The sequence below is a fragment of the Phoxinus phoxinus genome (genome assembly GCF_949152265.1).
Source record: "Phoxinus phoxinus genome assembly, chromosome: 5".
NCBI lineage: Eukaryota > Metazoa > Chordata > Actinopteri > Cypriniformes > Leuciscidae > Phoxinus > Phoxinus phoxinus.
This window is the reverse complement of record NC_136880.1, coordinates 19,427,168-19,443,319: the sequence shown is the minus strand read 5'-3', so window position 1 is coordinate 19,443,319 and position 16,152 is coordinate 19,427,168. Positions and strand designations below refer to the sequence as shown.

The following is a 16,152-nucleotide window of genomic DNA, read 5'->3' as shown; positions in this document are numbered from 1 at the left end:
CTTAGTGTACAGTCAGATGTTCATATCACAAAATATACTTTGTTTGAAATATATAATCAAATGTTTATCTAAATATTGAATAACTTATTAGAGATTGTCTTTTCATTTTGTTAATTTCCTCGACATTTCCATATTTCATTCTTAGCTCATTTTAATTTACATTGTGTATGAATCATCTGCAGAATCTTTGGTTTTCTCTTCACTGTGCTGATCCCTCATTGTGTTTGGTTTGGGTCTTTGTAGGTCTTGATTTTTGCCCTTTCCAACTTGAGTACTCTCCTTCACCATTTGGTAAGAGCTCATGATCATGTTTTTTGATTATTTTCTTTTTCTTCTATCCTCTCGCACCCTTTTGCTTGGCTTTTATTGGCACATTTCTGTTACTGTTTGATTGGTGACATCACTCGCCATGTTTACTGCACCCGAATCCAACCATTATGCGTCTGCAGTCTATTTAGTTTCACTAAGTAAAACTTCCCATAATGCACAGCAGCAATCCAGTGCTAGATTAACAGAATGTGGTCAAGGACAGCTTCTCTTATACCCGCACAGAACTGAGATGTTATAGACCGGCATTTCAGAAAACCGAAGGCACTGATGAATGGCCTTCCTCCCGTGAACAACAGTCAGGGCCTCTTTCTGAATGTATAAGTGAAGAATAGGTGCTCTGTTCCTCTGAGATCCACCGAGTCCTTGGTTTGATGAAAAGGAACCAACCCAGTAATTTGTGAAAGATGTTGAGCTATGATGTTGAGCTATCATCCCTGCTGTAAAAACAGCCTTGGAGGACGAGGCGGCCTGACCTCCCTCAGAGCCCACCGTTATATTTCTAGTTGAACTATTTGCAGCACCAAGTTGTTTATTCAGTTTTGTCCATGGCAGATATGACGGCAGATAACAAGATCCACAACCTGCTCCTGTCCAGTTTTTGCTTATTAGTTTTAGTTCAGTGTTAGAGGGATAGTTTACCAAAAAAGTTCTGTCCTCACCCTCATTTATTGTCATTCCAAACCTGTATAACTTATAGAGAAGAGAACACAAAATATATTGAAGAATGCTTAAATTGTTTTTGTCTGTAAAATGAAAGTCAATGGGGTCCAAAATAACATTGGACCCCATTGACTTTAGTTAAATGGAAGAAAAGAATACAACATGAGGGTGAGTAAATGAACATTTTTATTTTGGGGTAAACTATTCCTTCAATTTTTGAAGATCCAACATGACAAACCCAATTTCAGGACATCAGGGTCCAGTGGAATTTTTTGTTTGTTGAGATGAGCGTGACAATATTTGTGTGCTTTTCTTTATATGTGTTTGTCTAGGTCTGGACGTTGCTCCTTTAACAGAAGATGCATCCGCCTCATCTCAAACTCATCTAGGCCGAACTTACCCACGTCAGGTGCCCGAGGAGCCACTGGATGGCATCCTAAGCCCTGAACTGGACAAGATGGTCACTGATGGTCTGTATATTATTAATGTATGCATTGTTGAATAGTAATATTTGTTCCTGACACATCTAAATGTAAACGCTGAATCTTTCTGCCATACAGAATCAATACTCCGCAGACTCTACAAAATACCAGGTAGGTTATATACTCAAAGCACAAACTGCCAGAGAGCATGTTCATTCATTGTGTTGTTAATAACAGACCTGTTTCCTTGCAGAGCTTGGTGGGAAGGATGTGGAGGATCTCTTCTCAGCTGTCCTGAGTCCCAGCACCAGCCAACCTCCTCAGATGCATCAACAGATCCAGGGAGCTCAAACCCTGCATGGTTTACATCCCTCCCAACCAAACTCAGGTTTGTTGTAGGAAAATAATCAATGTTATGCTTGAGTGATGTGGTTGAGACTGACAGTAATGCTTGTCCATGTAATTTAAAGGTCATCTTTTCCATGTTAAAACATTCCCATGTTGATTTGAATTTGCACAGGCAACTATAAATGTGATCATAAGTTGACTTCTAAAAGAGTATGAAAAAAAATGTGTTTTTGTAATTCATTGGGGATTGGAAAAATTTCACCTTTACCAGAATACTCTGGGTTTTGTACCAACTAAGTTGAATGGTATCTGTGGCATTTTGTATAATCCCTCAAGTGCATTACTGTAAAAACTTTTACTGTAAAAACTCAGGTGAACCAAACTGACACATTACGTTGTGATAAATCTTGAAGGCCAGGCATTGTTTTATGGACTGTTGGTCAGTTGTATTGATATGTTTTTGTACAGGAATGTCTTCACGAATGCCAGTGATGAATGGTTTGATGGAACCCAAACAGGAGTTTTCACAGTCCTCGATTGGTCCTGGAACAGGGCCTGATATGGCTCGAAATATCCCCTCAATGCAGCGCATGCCTTTCTCAGACAATCTTAGGTCAGTTATGAGTATATTTGTTTCAGACAAATGCACACCCACACATATCTAAATTGCAGTAACATATTCTTGTTCAGTAGGTAAATATATTGTGGCCTAGTTAGATCAAATCTGTATTTTAGATGACTGTTATTATATCCACTGTGAAGGGACAGGAAGTTCAATCTGATAGCGCAGGAGACTGCTGGTCCGTGGTCCGCCACAGGGTCATCTTCTGCATCTGCTCCAGCCGCTGCCTCGGAGGTGGAGGGAGACTCCATGTCCACTGCACAGAAAAGCACTCTGAAGTGGGAGAAAGAGGAAATGCTCGGAGAACTTGCCACAGTTGCACCCGTCCTGTACACTAATGTCAACTTCCCAAACCTCAAGGAGGAATATCCAGGTCTGCGAAGAGAATTTAAAGTGATCGGTCAAATGCAGCTTTGAAAATCAATGAAATACTATGTTTCAATAAACTTGAATTTCCATTAGCAGCCCATTTTACTATATTTAATATGTAATCTGACATATTATATATTAAAGTAAATAAGATCTATTTTGATTTACATGTTGACCTTAAATGACACAATCTCTTCTTAATGTCTCTCATTGTTGTTCTTCTAATAGATAATTAAATGTTTTATGTTATAACCTTACAGACTGGTCAACACGAGTAAAACAAATCGCAAAACTGTGGAGAAAAGCAAGTTCACAGGACCGGGCTCCATATGTGGTAAGTTGCACAGTATCAGCTGTAATACAACGAGGACATCATCATCACATTATTATGCTATGACAAAAAGTACTTTATAGTTCAGCAGCACTGTAAAATAACTCTCTCTTCGGCTATTAAGGGCCTACAAAATGTAGATAGAAATTTTTGGATCAATTACAGAAAAGAGCTGCATATATTGTTTTTATGTTTTGGGAAGCTGGTGTGCTGGCTTGTCGACTAGCTTCACCTGATAAATTTAGCTGGTTAAAAACATGGCTATGATGGTCTACCCGCTTGAGCAGCATCAGACCACCACTAAACAGCATAAACCAGCATGGAATTTATTTCTGCAGGGTATAGGGACACTTAAGTGTTGCTCAAAGTCAAAAGAATAAATTGGGCTCAAGGAGCTCATTACAGTCTGGGAGATAAAAAAAAAAAAAAAAGATATGATTAAAGGGAACATTACCTTGACATGAAGTAGTCTAGGCCGACTTAAAATAATAATAAAAAAGCTTTTAGACAAATTAGTCTTAAAACCATGTAATTTTAGCAAATGTATGCAACCATTGAATTTCAATGGTCTTTCTTTGATATCCAACCTGCACGACTACTCTACCATTCACAGCAAAAGGCCAGAGATAACAGGGCAGCCCTACGCATTAACAAGGTCCAAATGTCCAACGAGACCATTAAGCGGCAGCCGGCCCAGCCCCAGCAGCCTTTAGAAGAGTTTGATCCTGCTATTCCACCACTGGACCCAGAGTTACTGTTCAAAGATCCACTGAAGCACAAGGAATCAGAACATGAACAAGAATGGAAGTTTAGACAGGTAAGTCTTATATAGGTATGTGTTTGGAAAATGGCTAAAGGACAGTTTGTAAACTGTTAGCTCAACAAACTAAACATACCACTGGACCCTGATGTCCTGAAATTGGGTTTGTCATGGTAAAATTAAAGGAATAGTTTACCCAAAAATAAAAAATTTAATTTACTCACCCTCATGTTGTTCCAAATCTGTATACCTGTCCCTTTTGTGGACCACAAAATAATATATTATGTATATTTTAAACTGTTTTGCTACACATTTTTCAGCTGCATTTTGAGCTACAGTTTTTAATGTTGTTGAAATGTTTGCAGAAGCGACCTTCAAATTAAACTCTACTAAAGCATTTATTTCAGAGGGCAGAAAAGAATATGAAAATGTTCTACAAGCATAATTTCACACATCTCAAGATCTCCTCAGAACTTCAAATGAATTACATCCATGTTCTCTTTTGCCTAGAAATAAATAAACTGATCAAATGACATAAAAAATATAGGCTGCTCGATTATGGGGCAAAAATCATAATCACAAATATTATGGTCAATATTGAAATGATGGTTATTTAAACACAATTATTGGTGGGAGATATGATCAATGGTTATTTCATGATATGAGTAATTTTAGTAAATTAGTAAAATTTCTCAGTTTTCGATAGGCTACTTCAGCAAAACCTAATAGTAGGTTAACTAATGTAGCTATAAGTAAAAGGCCCTCAAAACAGTTACAACAGACAAGTAAACTGTCAGTAATACAATAAGAAAACTAGTTATAAACAAAATTGCATTGTTCAAATAAAAACAACCTAACAAAAATACAAATTAAATAAACAGTGCTTTTAAGTTTTTCATGAAGATATTTGGATAAGTAATAGCCTACAACAGAAATTGAATAATCAAATGTAAAATAACTCTGCATAGTCTTCACTGTACACATTATATGCATTAAAATATGTCCCGCAGTTTAGCAACAGTAGACTGCATATTACAACACTCACTTATTCGGCTAATTTGAATGATTTGAAGAAGTTTGGCTTAGGGAGGAACGAAAGCGCACAGCTGTGAAGGAAAGGATAGTGCGCTGGTCAGAATGTGGCAGCGGCACAATAATCATTTTACCTCGAATATCTTGTTTTCATAATCGTTGAAAGCCAAAATTGAAAACAAAGATAGTTGTTTTGAACTCTAAAATAAAAAAGTATTAACTCTAAAATACTTTATTAATTCTCACTAATTACTATTCCATGATTTGTATTATTACTGTGCTGCATTGTGTATTTTAAATGAATCATAAATTGTACATTTTCTTACTATTTAATCATTAGAATATATATATTTTCGCTTATTGTTGCAGCAAATGAGACAGAAAAGTAAGCAGCAAGCTAAGATTGAAGCTACACAGAAACTGGAGCAGGTGAAGAATGAACAACTTCAACAGCAGCAGCAACAACTCCCATCAATAGGCAAATCTGAGGAAGACTCTTCCAGTGGCCAGAAGAGTCCTGTCTCTGTGCATTCTAACAATGAGAACATGTCTCCCAAGCAGCTCAGTTCAAAGAATGGGGTTTCAAAGTCACAGCTGCCAGGCACGCCTACATCATGTTCCCCTGATGATGTATTTTTGCGCCCTCATCCTCCACCCCCATCTTCGGGATCTCAGCCTCAATCCCCTCAGATGTTCTCCCCAAGCTCCTCTGGCTCTAGACCATCCTCACCCTGGGATCCCTACACCAAAATGGTAGGCACACCCAGACCACCACCAACTGGGCAGGGAACTCCACGCCGTAACTCGGAATCAGGGAAATCTCCCAGGGGTCTTTCGGAGCCAATTGGGTCTCCAACAGCCATATGTAATGATCCCTATGCCAAGCCCCCAGACACTCCAAGGCCAGCAGGACCTACAGATCCTTTTCTCAAGCCTATGTGCCCTCCTAGAGCAAATCAAACTTTGGAAGGAAGACATCTTGTTGGCTCCCCAGGCCATGATCCTTTCTCTAGGATGTCTGTGAGAAAGGAAGCCTACCAGAGGATGCCTCAAGGCAGGATGATACTCTCAGACCCTTATGCTCGTCCTTTACTCACTCCTATCCCAGGCAGCAATGAATCGGGGTCCGTCCAGGTCTTTAAAACCCCTATGCCACCTCCTCAGGCTCAGGAACAATTTGCAGGTATGCATGCACGGAGAGTAAGTGGGGATCCTTTTGAAAGATCAATGATGCCCCCTCGTTCCTCTGAGGGATTCTCTCAGAATCAACATAATGATCCTTATGCACAGCCTCCGCTCACTCCACGTCCTGCAGTAAGTGACGGCTATGCAAATCAGAGGGTTTCACGGCAGCCCCAAACCCTCCCATTTCCTCAGTCTGGACCAATTGCACGCCAGCCTTCCTGTAATCCATATGCTCGAGCACCCTCTACTCCTCGGCCAGACTATTCTCAGTGTGATCCCTATGGACAACAACCTGTTACACCAAGACCTTCGAATGACCCTTTTGCCCAATCTCCATTTTCTAATCCCTACGCCAGAATGCCAGGCACACCTAGACCACATGACCCTGAACCCTACACTCAGCAGCCTGCATCTCGCCATCCAGTCATGATGAATCAGCCCTCTCAGCAGCAGACACTAAACCCCATAATGTCCCCTATGTCAATGGACCCTTACGCACAACCCCCTGGGACCCCACGCTCAGGAATGGCAGACCGGTTCCCCAAGTCTCCAAGTCACCAAAGGACTGCTGATCCTTTTAGTCAATCTCCTGTACTGCCACGCTTGGTAGGGCCCGATCATCATGCACAGTCAATGGGAAGGTCCCAGCTATTACCTAACGATTCATGTGCACATCTAACACAAACATCTCACCCTGGAGGTTTCGGACAGGGATTGGGACCTGGGCCCATGTCCAATCAAGATCCATTCTCCCCTCCTCAAGTGCAGATGCAAGACACATTTGCCAGTCCAACAAAACATGGACCTCAGACCCTCAAACATCTAGGTATGACAGATGATACCAGATCTCAGCAGCTATCCAGTCAACCTAATCAGACTCCCATCCATGACCCCTTTGAGCAGGCTGTCATAATTCCACATTCTCAGTGTGGAGAAAATAAGGAGCAACAAGGATTAGTACAGAGTATGAGTTCCCACACCATGGGGCAGCCCAGCACCGGAGTTCAAACAGTACCACTTGCTGAAGCTGAGGAAAGACTCAGACAGGTGTTGTTTTATTTTATTGCTACTAGGGCTGCACGATTATGGCCAAAATGATAATCACGATTATTTTGATCAATATTGAGATCACGATTAATTATCACGATTATTTGTTGATTTGAACCAAAACAAATTTTATTGTCACATATAACTGCTTTCACATCCATATTGTGCTACATTTCCTGCTAATGTACAAATATGTGCATCAAAATAAAATAGGTCCTCTTATTCACCAAAATTCAGTGCATCTCCTTAAAGAATAAATAAAAATAAATAACTTATTATTATTTTATATTGTATTTATGTTTTATATACATTGTATTTATAATTAATATTAGGATGGACTAGAGATATTATCTTCTGTTATAATTATTATTACCTATTATTACATGGCTTGGTTAAATTCTAATGTAGAATGCGATCTGTAGTTATTTCTTGTTAACACACCACTGCTAAGTATAACACAGCGTTGCCATGGACACGGTGTTCTTCAACAGAAGCAATACAATCGTTTTAAATCAATAATCTCCTTTTTAAATCAATATTTTGTCAAATTATTGATTTATTTGGTAGGTAGCCATGTAAGCGGGATCCCGATGTCGGTGAATCAAATTCAGAGTCATTGTTATTTTAAAAGTCTCTTGTTATTTGAAGTCTCTCACGCACTATCGCTCGCGCGCAGACACATGCGGTCTCTCTAGTGCACTATTGCTCGCGCGCAGACACACATGGTCTCTCTAGTGCACTATTGCTCGCGAGCAGACACACGTGGTCTCGCGCACAATTGCTCGCGCTCAGACCCACTCGGTCTCTCTCGCCCAGTTCGCTTCGCTTTTGTCCAGTCCGGCAAAACATTCTAGTTTCTACATCTGGAAACTAAGCTGCGCGGTGCATGGAACAACTCTGATTATTGGCTCATGGAGTCAGCGCTAGATTGGCTTTGAAAAAAAAAAAAAAATAAATTTAACATGGAGCGTTCTATAAACAGAATGACGCATTTTAAATATCGCACGATCACGTGAATTTGATCGTGGGAAGCCAAAATCGTGATCGTGATAAAAATTCGATTAATTGTGCAGCCCTAATTGCTACTCTATTTAAGATGGTTTTATTTCTGATGAGGTGCATTATATCAGTTACAATGTATAATCTGTACAACACCAATTAACACATACCATTCATTTGTTCACAGCGTCAGCGTATTCGAGAGCTAATCCTCAAACAGCAGCAGCAGAAAAGTGCCATACGTCAAGACAAGGGTGTACAGGATCATCCACTGTCCATGCCTCCAGGAACCCCTCAACACTGGAGTCAGGAGTCTACAGGCCAACAGAATGAAATTTTTAATCGCCCACCACCCCCATATCCTGGTCCAGGAGCTGTAAGAGCCCCTCAGAGATTTCATGGCCCATACCCAGGGGATCAGCAGGGGCATTTCCCTGAAGGCCACTTTCCTAGACCACAGTTTCCTGGGGAAGTCGACTCAAATTTAAGGCAGCTTGGGCCAAGGTGGGTGAATTTGCATACTATCAAACTTGAAGCACTTTGCATTAATGAAGGGACTACATTTCTTAAAAATGCAAAAATGGTAATCTTCTTTTGTTGATTTTAGGATGCCCCTCACTTCTAGTGTCCAAGGTCCTATGGGAGCTCCAAGACCTCATCAGATGCAGGACTCAATAATTGAAGCTCATCCACAGATGAGAAGATCCATGTCTATGGACTTGGGAAAATCAATAGGTGGCAGCCCTTTAGTAACCTCACATTTGCCGCCTCGTGGCATGCACATGCAACAGCATAACATTATGGGGGCTTTCATAGAACTGAGACACAGAGCACCAGATAACAGACTGCGGCTTCCCTTTGGATCACCTGTTATGCAGGGAAATCGAATGGAATCGCCCTCACACCAACGACCCCCAAGTTTCTTGGTGGGCCAAGAAATGGGATTCCCCTTCAATCAGGTTCCAAAGACAATGAACACAACAATGAATCAGTCTCAGGTAGCTGTTACACAGATGCAGGCATCTCTGAGCTTGGGGAATTTACAGCAGGCCAATATTCAGCTGAGAGCTGGACATCCACAAATCCCCCTGACAAGGTCTATCAGCCAACCTGCTTCCAATGAGACTCTCAGTGCTCCCTTACACTCAAATATTGCTACATCTGCTGTACAAAATGATGAGGTCCCTTTATCCTCAAATGAAGTACCCGAGGAGAAAATTGATACTGATGAATCTGCTGTGAAGGACCTTGAAGATGTTGAGGTGAAGGACCTTGTTGATGCCGATTTAGATAACCTAAATCTTGACCCAGACGATGGAAAGGACTTGGATCTTGAAACAAATGACCTGCATCTAGATGACTTCTTAACATCGGGTAAATTTGATATTATTGCTTATGCTGATGCTGATTTAGATCTTAGTGAGGACCTGGATCTCAGTGATCCTATGGAAGACCACCCTGATATGTCTGATGCCCAAAATGCCAAAGCTGAGAAAAAGACTGAAAGTTTTGATGACGCATCCTCATCATCATGTTCTACAAGTGGCGAAGTGGTGGACAAAACTGCCCAGTCTCAAGGTCACATCAGTAAAGACGTTTCTCAGGATCAGGTGTTGGTTTCTCTGAAAACAGAGGATAGCAAAAATGGAATTAAAGATTGCTTGTCCCAAAACACTTCTGGTAAGAATCAGATAAATGACAGTGCTGCCATTAATCAAGCGGGCTTTGAAAGTGATATTGATGGCAGTTTGCAGGTTTCAAAAACTGGAATTCACCCTGATGCTACTCCGGTGCTTTCAAGTATGCTGGTCAATGTACAACCAGAAGGTGAATCACTAAAGCAGGAACACTGTGGTCAGTCAACGGCACAAAGCAACCCTCCAAATCAGGAAGCTACAATGTCACTCAGTAGTTCTATGCTGGGGCAAGGAAACTTCTCAGTGCAGGGGATGGATTCTGGCCTCAGTATTGGCCAATCGTTGGTGTCTTCTCATGATGAAAGTGAATTAGAAGTCCCAGGCTCCATTCAGGAACAGCAACAAAGCCATATTTTCGGTATGGATCAAAAAGATGATGTACTCTCAGGGGAACAACACAGTATTCTTGCACAACAGGCAATGTTGTCACAACAAGGTCTTCTGAACAGACCACTGCTTCTGGAGGAGCAGCCACTTCTTCTCCAAGATCTCCTGGATCAGGAAAGACAGGAGCAACAACAGCAGAAGCAAATGCAAGCGATGATAAGACAACGTTCCAGTGACTCATTCTTCCCCAACATAGGTAAGGTTTAGATCATATAAAACGATGTACTTTTGTTCTTCCTTGATGCCTCAAGATTAGGCCTTTCTCTGTTTTACATGTAGTAAACAGCTGGTCAAAAACTGAAAAGATAAGAAACTCAATGTACAACATTTGAACATTTCGGTGTACACATAGAACTACTTGCTTACAAACTGTTAAATTCAGTTTTGCACTGCTTCTTGGCTGGAAATGCGGTCTGTTGGTAATTACATTTGTCATTTTGAGTAAATGGCATTTGAGTAAATAGCATGTTTCATGTCATTACTTATATAAAACTAAAATAACACAAAGTACAGTGTTATTCCAGCACAAATTTCTAGACCTGATGTTTACTGTGAAATGCATTTTTGTGATTTACATCATAAACCTTATAAAATCACATTTCTTAAAGAAAACAAAACTAAGTTATGTAATTAAAGGAATATCCCGGCAGCATCCTGTTGTGCATTTCCACAGAAAATAATTTGAACTCAGTTTTATAAAAAAAAAATTTTTTTTTTTTTTTTTTTAAACAAGCTTATTCACAGAAATGCACTCATAATTAAAGTCTATGGGATTGCCCCATAAACTTTGATTTGATTGTAACATTTTTTTGCCTGTTTTTACAAACTGAGGTCTAAAATTCTAGTCAGTCAATAGAGTTTAACTTCTATTTAACCCAAAATAATTGAACATGCATTCTGTATGTTTTTATCACAAGCTAAATAATCTATATATTTGTACTTTATATTTTGTAATAAACATATTTTGGCTACCGGTATATACATGTGACTATAATTGACATAAATGTGCATACTTTTTTCAATGATTTATTCAGATTTCGATGCTATCACTGACCCCATAATGAAGGCAAAGATGGTTGCATTGAAAGGAATCAATAAAATGATGGTTCAGAACAACATGGGAATGACTTCAATGGTCGTGAACAAGTGAGTTAATAGTCTTGTTTGTTTAGCTGAAATATTATTAGATTTATTTTAGTGTGTATGTGCATGTGCACTAATGGCTCATCCATTATTCCTCTTTTCACAAAATCCCAATTAGTGTCCAGACAGGGCAGGCGCTACCTGGCCCTGATGAAGTTGTATCTCCAATGCAGTTGGCTGGACAGGTAAGACTCTTTGCAGATTAGAATCTCTGGTCTACACATCCTCCACCCCTTTTGTGTTTCCTTATTAAATATTTTGGCTAATTTGATTTTCCTTTTGGCTAATTTTTATTTATTTTGGCTAATTTGAAGAGTGTAATATTCTCAGCGGTAGTTTCAATGCATTTCTCCTCATTTCTTCCTTAATCAATGCGTAGAAGGTGTGCAGATCAAGTCCATGATGATTGTGTAATTTTGTCTTAAATCTCACATTTAGGATAGCAAACTTGCTCCTCAAATGGCACTACCCAATCCCCCAAATTTTGGAACAGGATTTGCCCGTAAGTTTTTAATAATTATTGGTATCATTATACAATCCATAGTGTTTATCTTCCAGTTATAGAGCAAACATTCTGAATATGTATAATGTGTAATGTAATTCCAGATTAAGCATTTACTGAACATATTTAAGTGTTATTTTACCTTTAATCACAGAAAATGTACTCTTTAAACCAGTAATGAATAATTCCAACCTTTCCCCCATTAAGATGACACACAGAAGGTTCAGTATGAGGACTGGCTCAGGGAAACCCAGCAGCTGCTTCAGATGCAGCAGAAATATTTGGAGGAGCAGATTGGGGCCCACAGAAAGTCAAAAAAGGCCCTGTCAGCCAAGCAGAGAACTGCCAAGAAAGCAGGACGGGAGTTTCCTGAAGAAGACGCAGAGCAGCTGAAACATGTGACCGAGCAGCAAGGGGTTGTGCAGAAACAGCTGGAACAGGTAAAGCACACACACCATATCTATCATCCATGGTTCTATCTTCATGAGCTGATTTGTTTTGAAGGTGTCTCTGGCCTCTCTTTCCGACAACAAAAACACTTTTCAGTTCAGAAGATAATCCCAAAAAGCATTGAAAAGTAAATTTAAAATACATTTCATGAATTTCCTTTGACAGAGAACTATTCACTTTGTCATTTGATTTAAGGCCCTTTCACAACAAGAACAATATCTATGAAGACAACTATAATGATAAATATATTCGCATCCTAGCTAATGCCTGTTTTACCTGCCAATTTAAATGTTCAAGCTTTTTAAAGAAAGGTGGATTCTGATTAGATGTCAATGTTTTTATCGTTCATCAGATGAAAAAAAAATTATAATTTGGAAGTGATTCCAACGTGTGTCAATATTGTTATAGTGATTGTGTGGACTTCCCTATTATCATAGAATTATAATGATTATTAAAACTTTATAGTTATAGTTATAGTTATCGTCCTTGGTGTGAATAGGCCTTTAATCATCACACCCTTCAGTAGTTTTTCAAAATGTTTTAACAAGTGAATACAAATTCCTTGAATCCTTAAATATTTGAATGACTATTTCCCTTTGTAATAGTCAAATAAAGAATTTTTATAAAGTAAGATTTTTTTTTTTTGCAGTAATCAAGGACAGAACATGTTCCAATTTTTTTTTTAATAATTTTAATCTGTGGTTCAGCTATGGTCTTTACAATTTGAAAAAGTAATAGTCTATGAAAAAACATTTTCTGATGTAAGAAATAATATAAATTTCACAAACAATAAATGTCTAATGAAGAGTAGTAGTATTATTTCTAATATACAGTTGTTAACATTATTTTAGTTCAGATGTCATGTCATTATCTAGCAACAATACTTTATATCATACATTGTCTTTCTGATATATTGTGGTGAATCCTTGAAGCAAGGACATATTCTTAAATCTTCCAGTTCTTTCAAATTTCCCTCAAACTTGGTGACATTTTCTTGTAAGTTCAAGGACATTTTGGAATGAATGGGACAAGTACATGTTATGAATGTTTCAGTCCAATTTAAAATGATTTTTCTCTGCTTTTTCTAGATTCGCAAGCAGCAGAAGGAGCATGCAGAGCTGATAGAGGAGTACAGAGTTAAACAGCAGCAACAGGGTGGCATGCAACCCCCAGTGATGCCTGGAATGCCACCAATGCAGCCTCATGCTGGCATGATGCCAGTTGGGCCCCCCATGAACCAACCTATGATGGGTCCCATGATGCCCATTCAGCTTCACCCTGGCCAACCAGACGCTGCTAATGTGTCCAACACTGCAGGCTGGCACCCTGGTGCACCTGTTCCTAGTGGAGGACCTCAAATGCCAGGAGTAATGCCCGCTCAAGTAGTGCAGGCACAGCCTCCACAGCCAACAGTGGCTAGGCCCAGTCAGGGGCAGGCAGGTGGTGAGTCTCCTCACGTGAATTTCGATGATACCAACCCATTTAGCGAAAGTTTCCAGGAGCGTGAGCGCAGGGAGAGACTACGGGAGCAGCAGGAGAGGCAAAGAGTTCAGCTCATGAAGGAGGTGGAAAGGCAGCGTGTGAAACACTGCATGGAGCAACAGCAGGTTCCTAACTGCCAAGATGGTACCATGAGGGCCCTGTCCCAGATGCCTTTTTACAACCAGGACCTACCGCAGGACTTCATGCAGCCGCCCAGAATGCAGCAGCAGATGCAAGGACCACCATTTCCACAGCAACAAGGCATGCAACCAGGGTTCATTGGAGGACCTTCCAGACCAATGATGGGTAACGGTCCATTCCCTCAGGAAATGAGACCGGGATTTGTGTCTGAGAACCTAGCACCCCATGGGCCTAACTTTGTCCAGGCACAAGCTAGACCTCAGAGATACCCTGGGCCAAATATGATGCCTCAAAATGCAGCTCAAGGGCATCCATTTCCAATGGATGGACCCACGCCTTTGCCTCCAAACTTTCCAGTTCCCGGTCCATCACTTATCCAGCTGTACTCCAACATCATCCCGGAGGAGAAGGGTAAGAAGAAAAGGAACCGCAAGAAGAAGAAAGATGATGATTGTGAGTCACTGAGAGCTCCTTCTACACCTCACTCTGACCTGACAGCCCCGTTAACACCCTGCGTGTCAGATACGTCATCCACACCGACAAGGAACCCAATGGTCTTCGGCGACCATGAGTTCTGCGAGATGTCCCAACCTGGATCGTCTACACCAGGCTCCATGAGCAGCCAGCCGCACTCTGAGCTGGAGCGCCAGCTCTCTGAAGGCAGCTGTGGCGGAGGGCCAGAGATGACCATGAGCCATCAGGAGATGCATGACAGGATCCTCTCCAACATCAAATTGGAGAAGGTGGAGGCGAGTGACTGTCATGGACATAAGGGAATGGAAATGGAAATAGGAATAGGCATGGTCAAGTTAGAAGGAGAGAGGGAAGGAATGATGCTTCATCATCCGAATCAAAGTCCAGCCAACAGCTTGAAAGGAGAAGCTGGGAATGAACTCCTCAAACACCTCCTAAAGAATAAGAGGACTCCACCTCACCAGAGGTCTGAAGACAGTCTGAGGTCTGAGGAAGAGGGATCCACGGACAGCAAAGCATTTCTGCGACAGTGCTCCATGGATAGCACTGGGGTGAGTGATTGAGGATGCTAAGTTTTTCTTTTTAAAACATGAAACGTGTAAACGCATGACTGTGTTATTTTTCCCTTACCCACAGACATTCTCGGATTCAAACCACCCTGATTTCCCTGGACCACTACTTCCAGAGGACAAGAAGAAACAGAGGAACAAGAGGGCACCCAAGAGCGGAGACAGACCCGCCCCACGCTGTAAAAAGAGGAAGAAAGATGAGGATGAGAGTCAAGCATTGTATTCCTCGACTGAGACCGTAATGACCCAATTAAAACAGGTAAGATGCAAAATCCGGTCTGGTTGAGTCGTATTTACTTCAACTTTTTTGACTAATTTTATACTGGTTATCATTTAGCATTTTTAGCAATGTGATGGCTGAATTTCCATCAGCATCATTACCTGTCTTCAGTGTCACGTGATCCTTCAGAAATTATTCCATTAAGAAACTTTCTTATTTTTATCAATGTTGAAAACAGTTGTGCTACTTAATATTTTTTGTGGAAACCATGACTTTTTTAATATGCTTCTTTGATGAATAGTAAATTCAAAAGAACATCATCTCTTTGAAACTGAAGTATTTTGTAACATTAGAAATGTCTTTACTGTCACTTGTTCAATTTAATGCGCCCTTGCTGAAAAAACGACTAAATGCTAATTAAAAAAGTTATTTTTTGCAGTAACTTAAACTTGTTTCATTGCTGAAACATTTCTTTAGTTATGCACAGTGGTCTGATTTATATGTGTACTGTAGGTAATAACAATTGTGTCATGCAGTTTGAAAATGAGTCTAGCATGTTTGCAGACATGATTACAGAGAGGCTGTGCCAAATTAACTCATGACAAAAGGAAGATGGTGCTGTGAAACATTTTGAACGCTTATCACATGAAAGAAAGTCACTGGTGTAGACAATGAGCTCTATGATTGAGGAATCTATGGCCATTACAGCAGTTTTGCTCCTGGCTTTTGAAAATAAAGATTTCTCAATCAAAATGAATTTGTTTGTTCATTGCATGTGTATTTTTGTAGATATGACAATTGTTAAAAATTTCGGTCAACAAAAAATCGGGAATCAGTACTTTTATTTAAAAAGGACACATGATATTTAGAAATGACAGTAAAAACATTTAAACTGTTTTAAAAGAGTTATTTTTCAAATAAATGCTGTTCTCCTAAACTTTATATTCATCAAGAGTTAAGAAAATATATATATTTCCTCAAA

The 16,152-nt window shown here is 40.1% G+C and overlaps 1 protein-coding gene across 4 annotated transcripts in view; it reads left to right on the top strand.

Moving 5' to 3' along the window:
- kmt2cb (lysine (K)-specific methyltransferase 2Cb) overlaps positions 1-16,152 on the top strand; it is a 99,696-nt gene that overhangs the window by 66,667 nt on the left and 16,877 nt on the right. For all 4 annotated transcript variants that reach the window (XM_079614204.1, XM_079614205.1, XM_079614203.1 and 1 more), the window contains exons 29-45: positions 244-291; positions 1,323-1,460; positions 1,551-1,583; positions 1,666-1,800; positions 2,229-2,373; positions 2,523-2,755; positions 3,012-3,085; positions 3,696-3,899; positions 5,244-7,106; positions 8,293-8,609; positions 8,713-10,385; positions 11,224-11,335; positions 11,451-11,517; positions 11,771-11,834; positions 12,042-12,274; positions 13,373-14,932; positions 15,018-15,209. In XM_079614204.1, the coding sequence (XP_079470330.1) occupies positions 244-291; positions 1,323-1,460; positions 1,551-1,583; positions 1,666-1,800; positions 2,229-2,373; positions 2,523-2,755; positions 3,012-3,085; positions 3,696-3,899; positions 5,244-7,106; positions 8,293-8,609; positions 8,713-10,385; positions 11,224-11,335; positions 11,451-11,517; positions 11,771-11,834; positions 12,042-12,274; positions 13,373-14,932; positions 15,018-15,209 (7,091 nt within the window). The remainder of the gene's footprint in view (positions 1-243; positions 292-1,322; positions 1,461-1,550; positions 1,584-1,665; positions 1,801-2,228; positions 2,374-2,522; positions 2,756-3,011; positions 3,086-3,695; positions 3,900-5,243; positions 7,107-8,292; positions 8,610-8,712; positions 10,386-11,223; positions 11,336-11,450; positions 11,518-11,770; positions 11,835-12,041; positions 12,275-13,372; positions 14,933-15,017; positions 15,210-16,152) is intronic.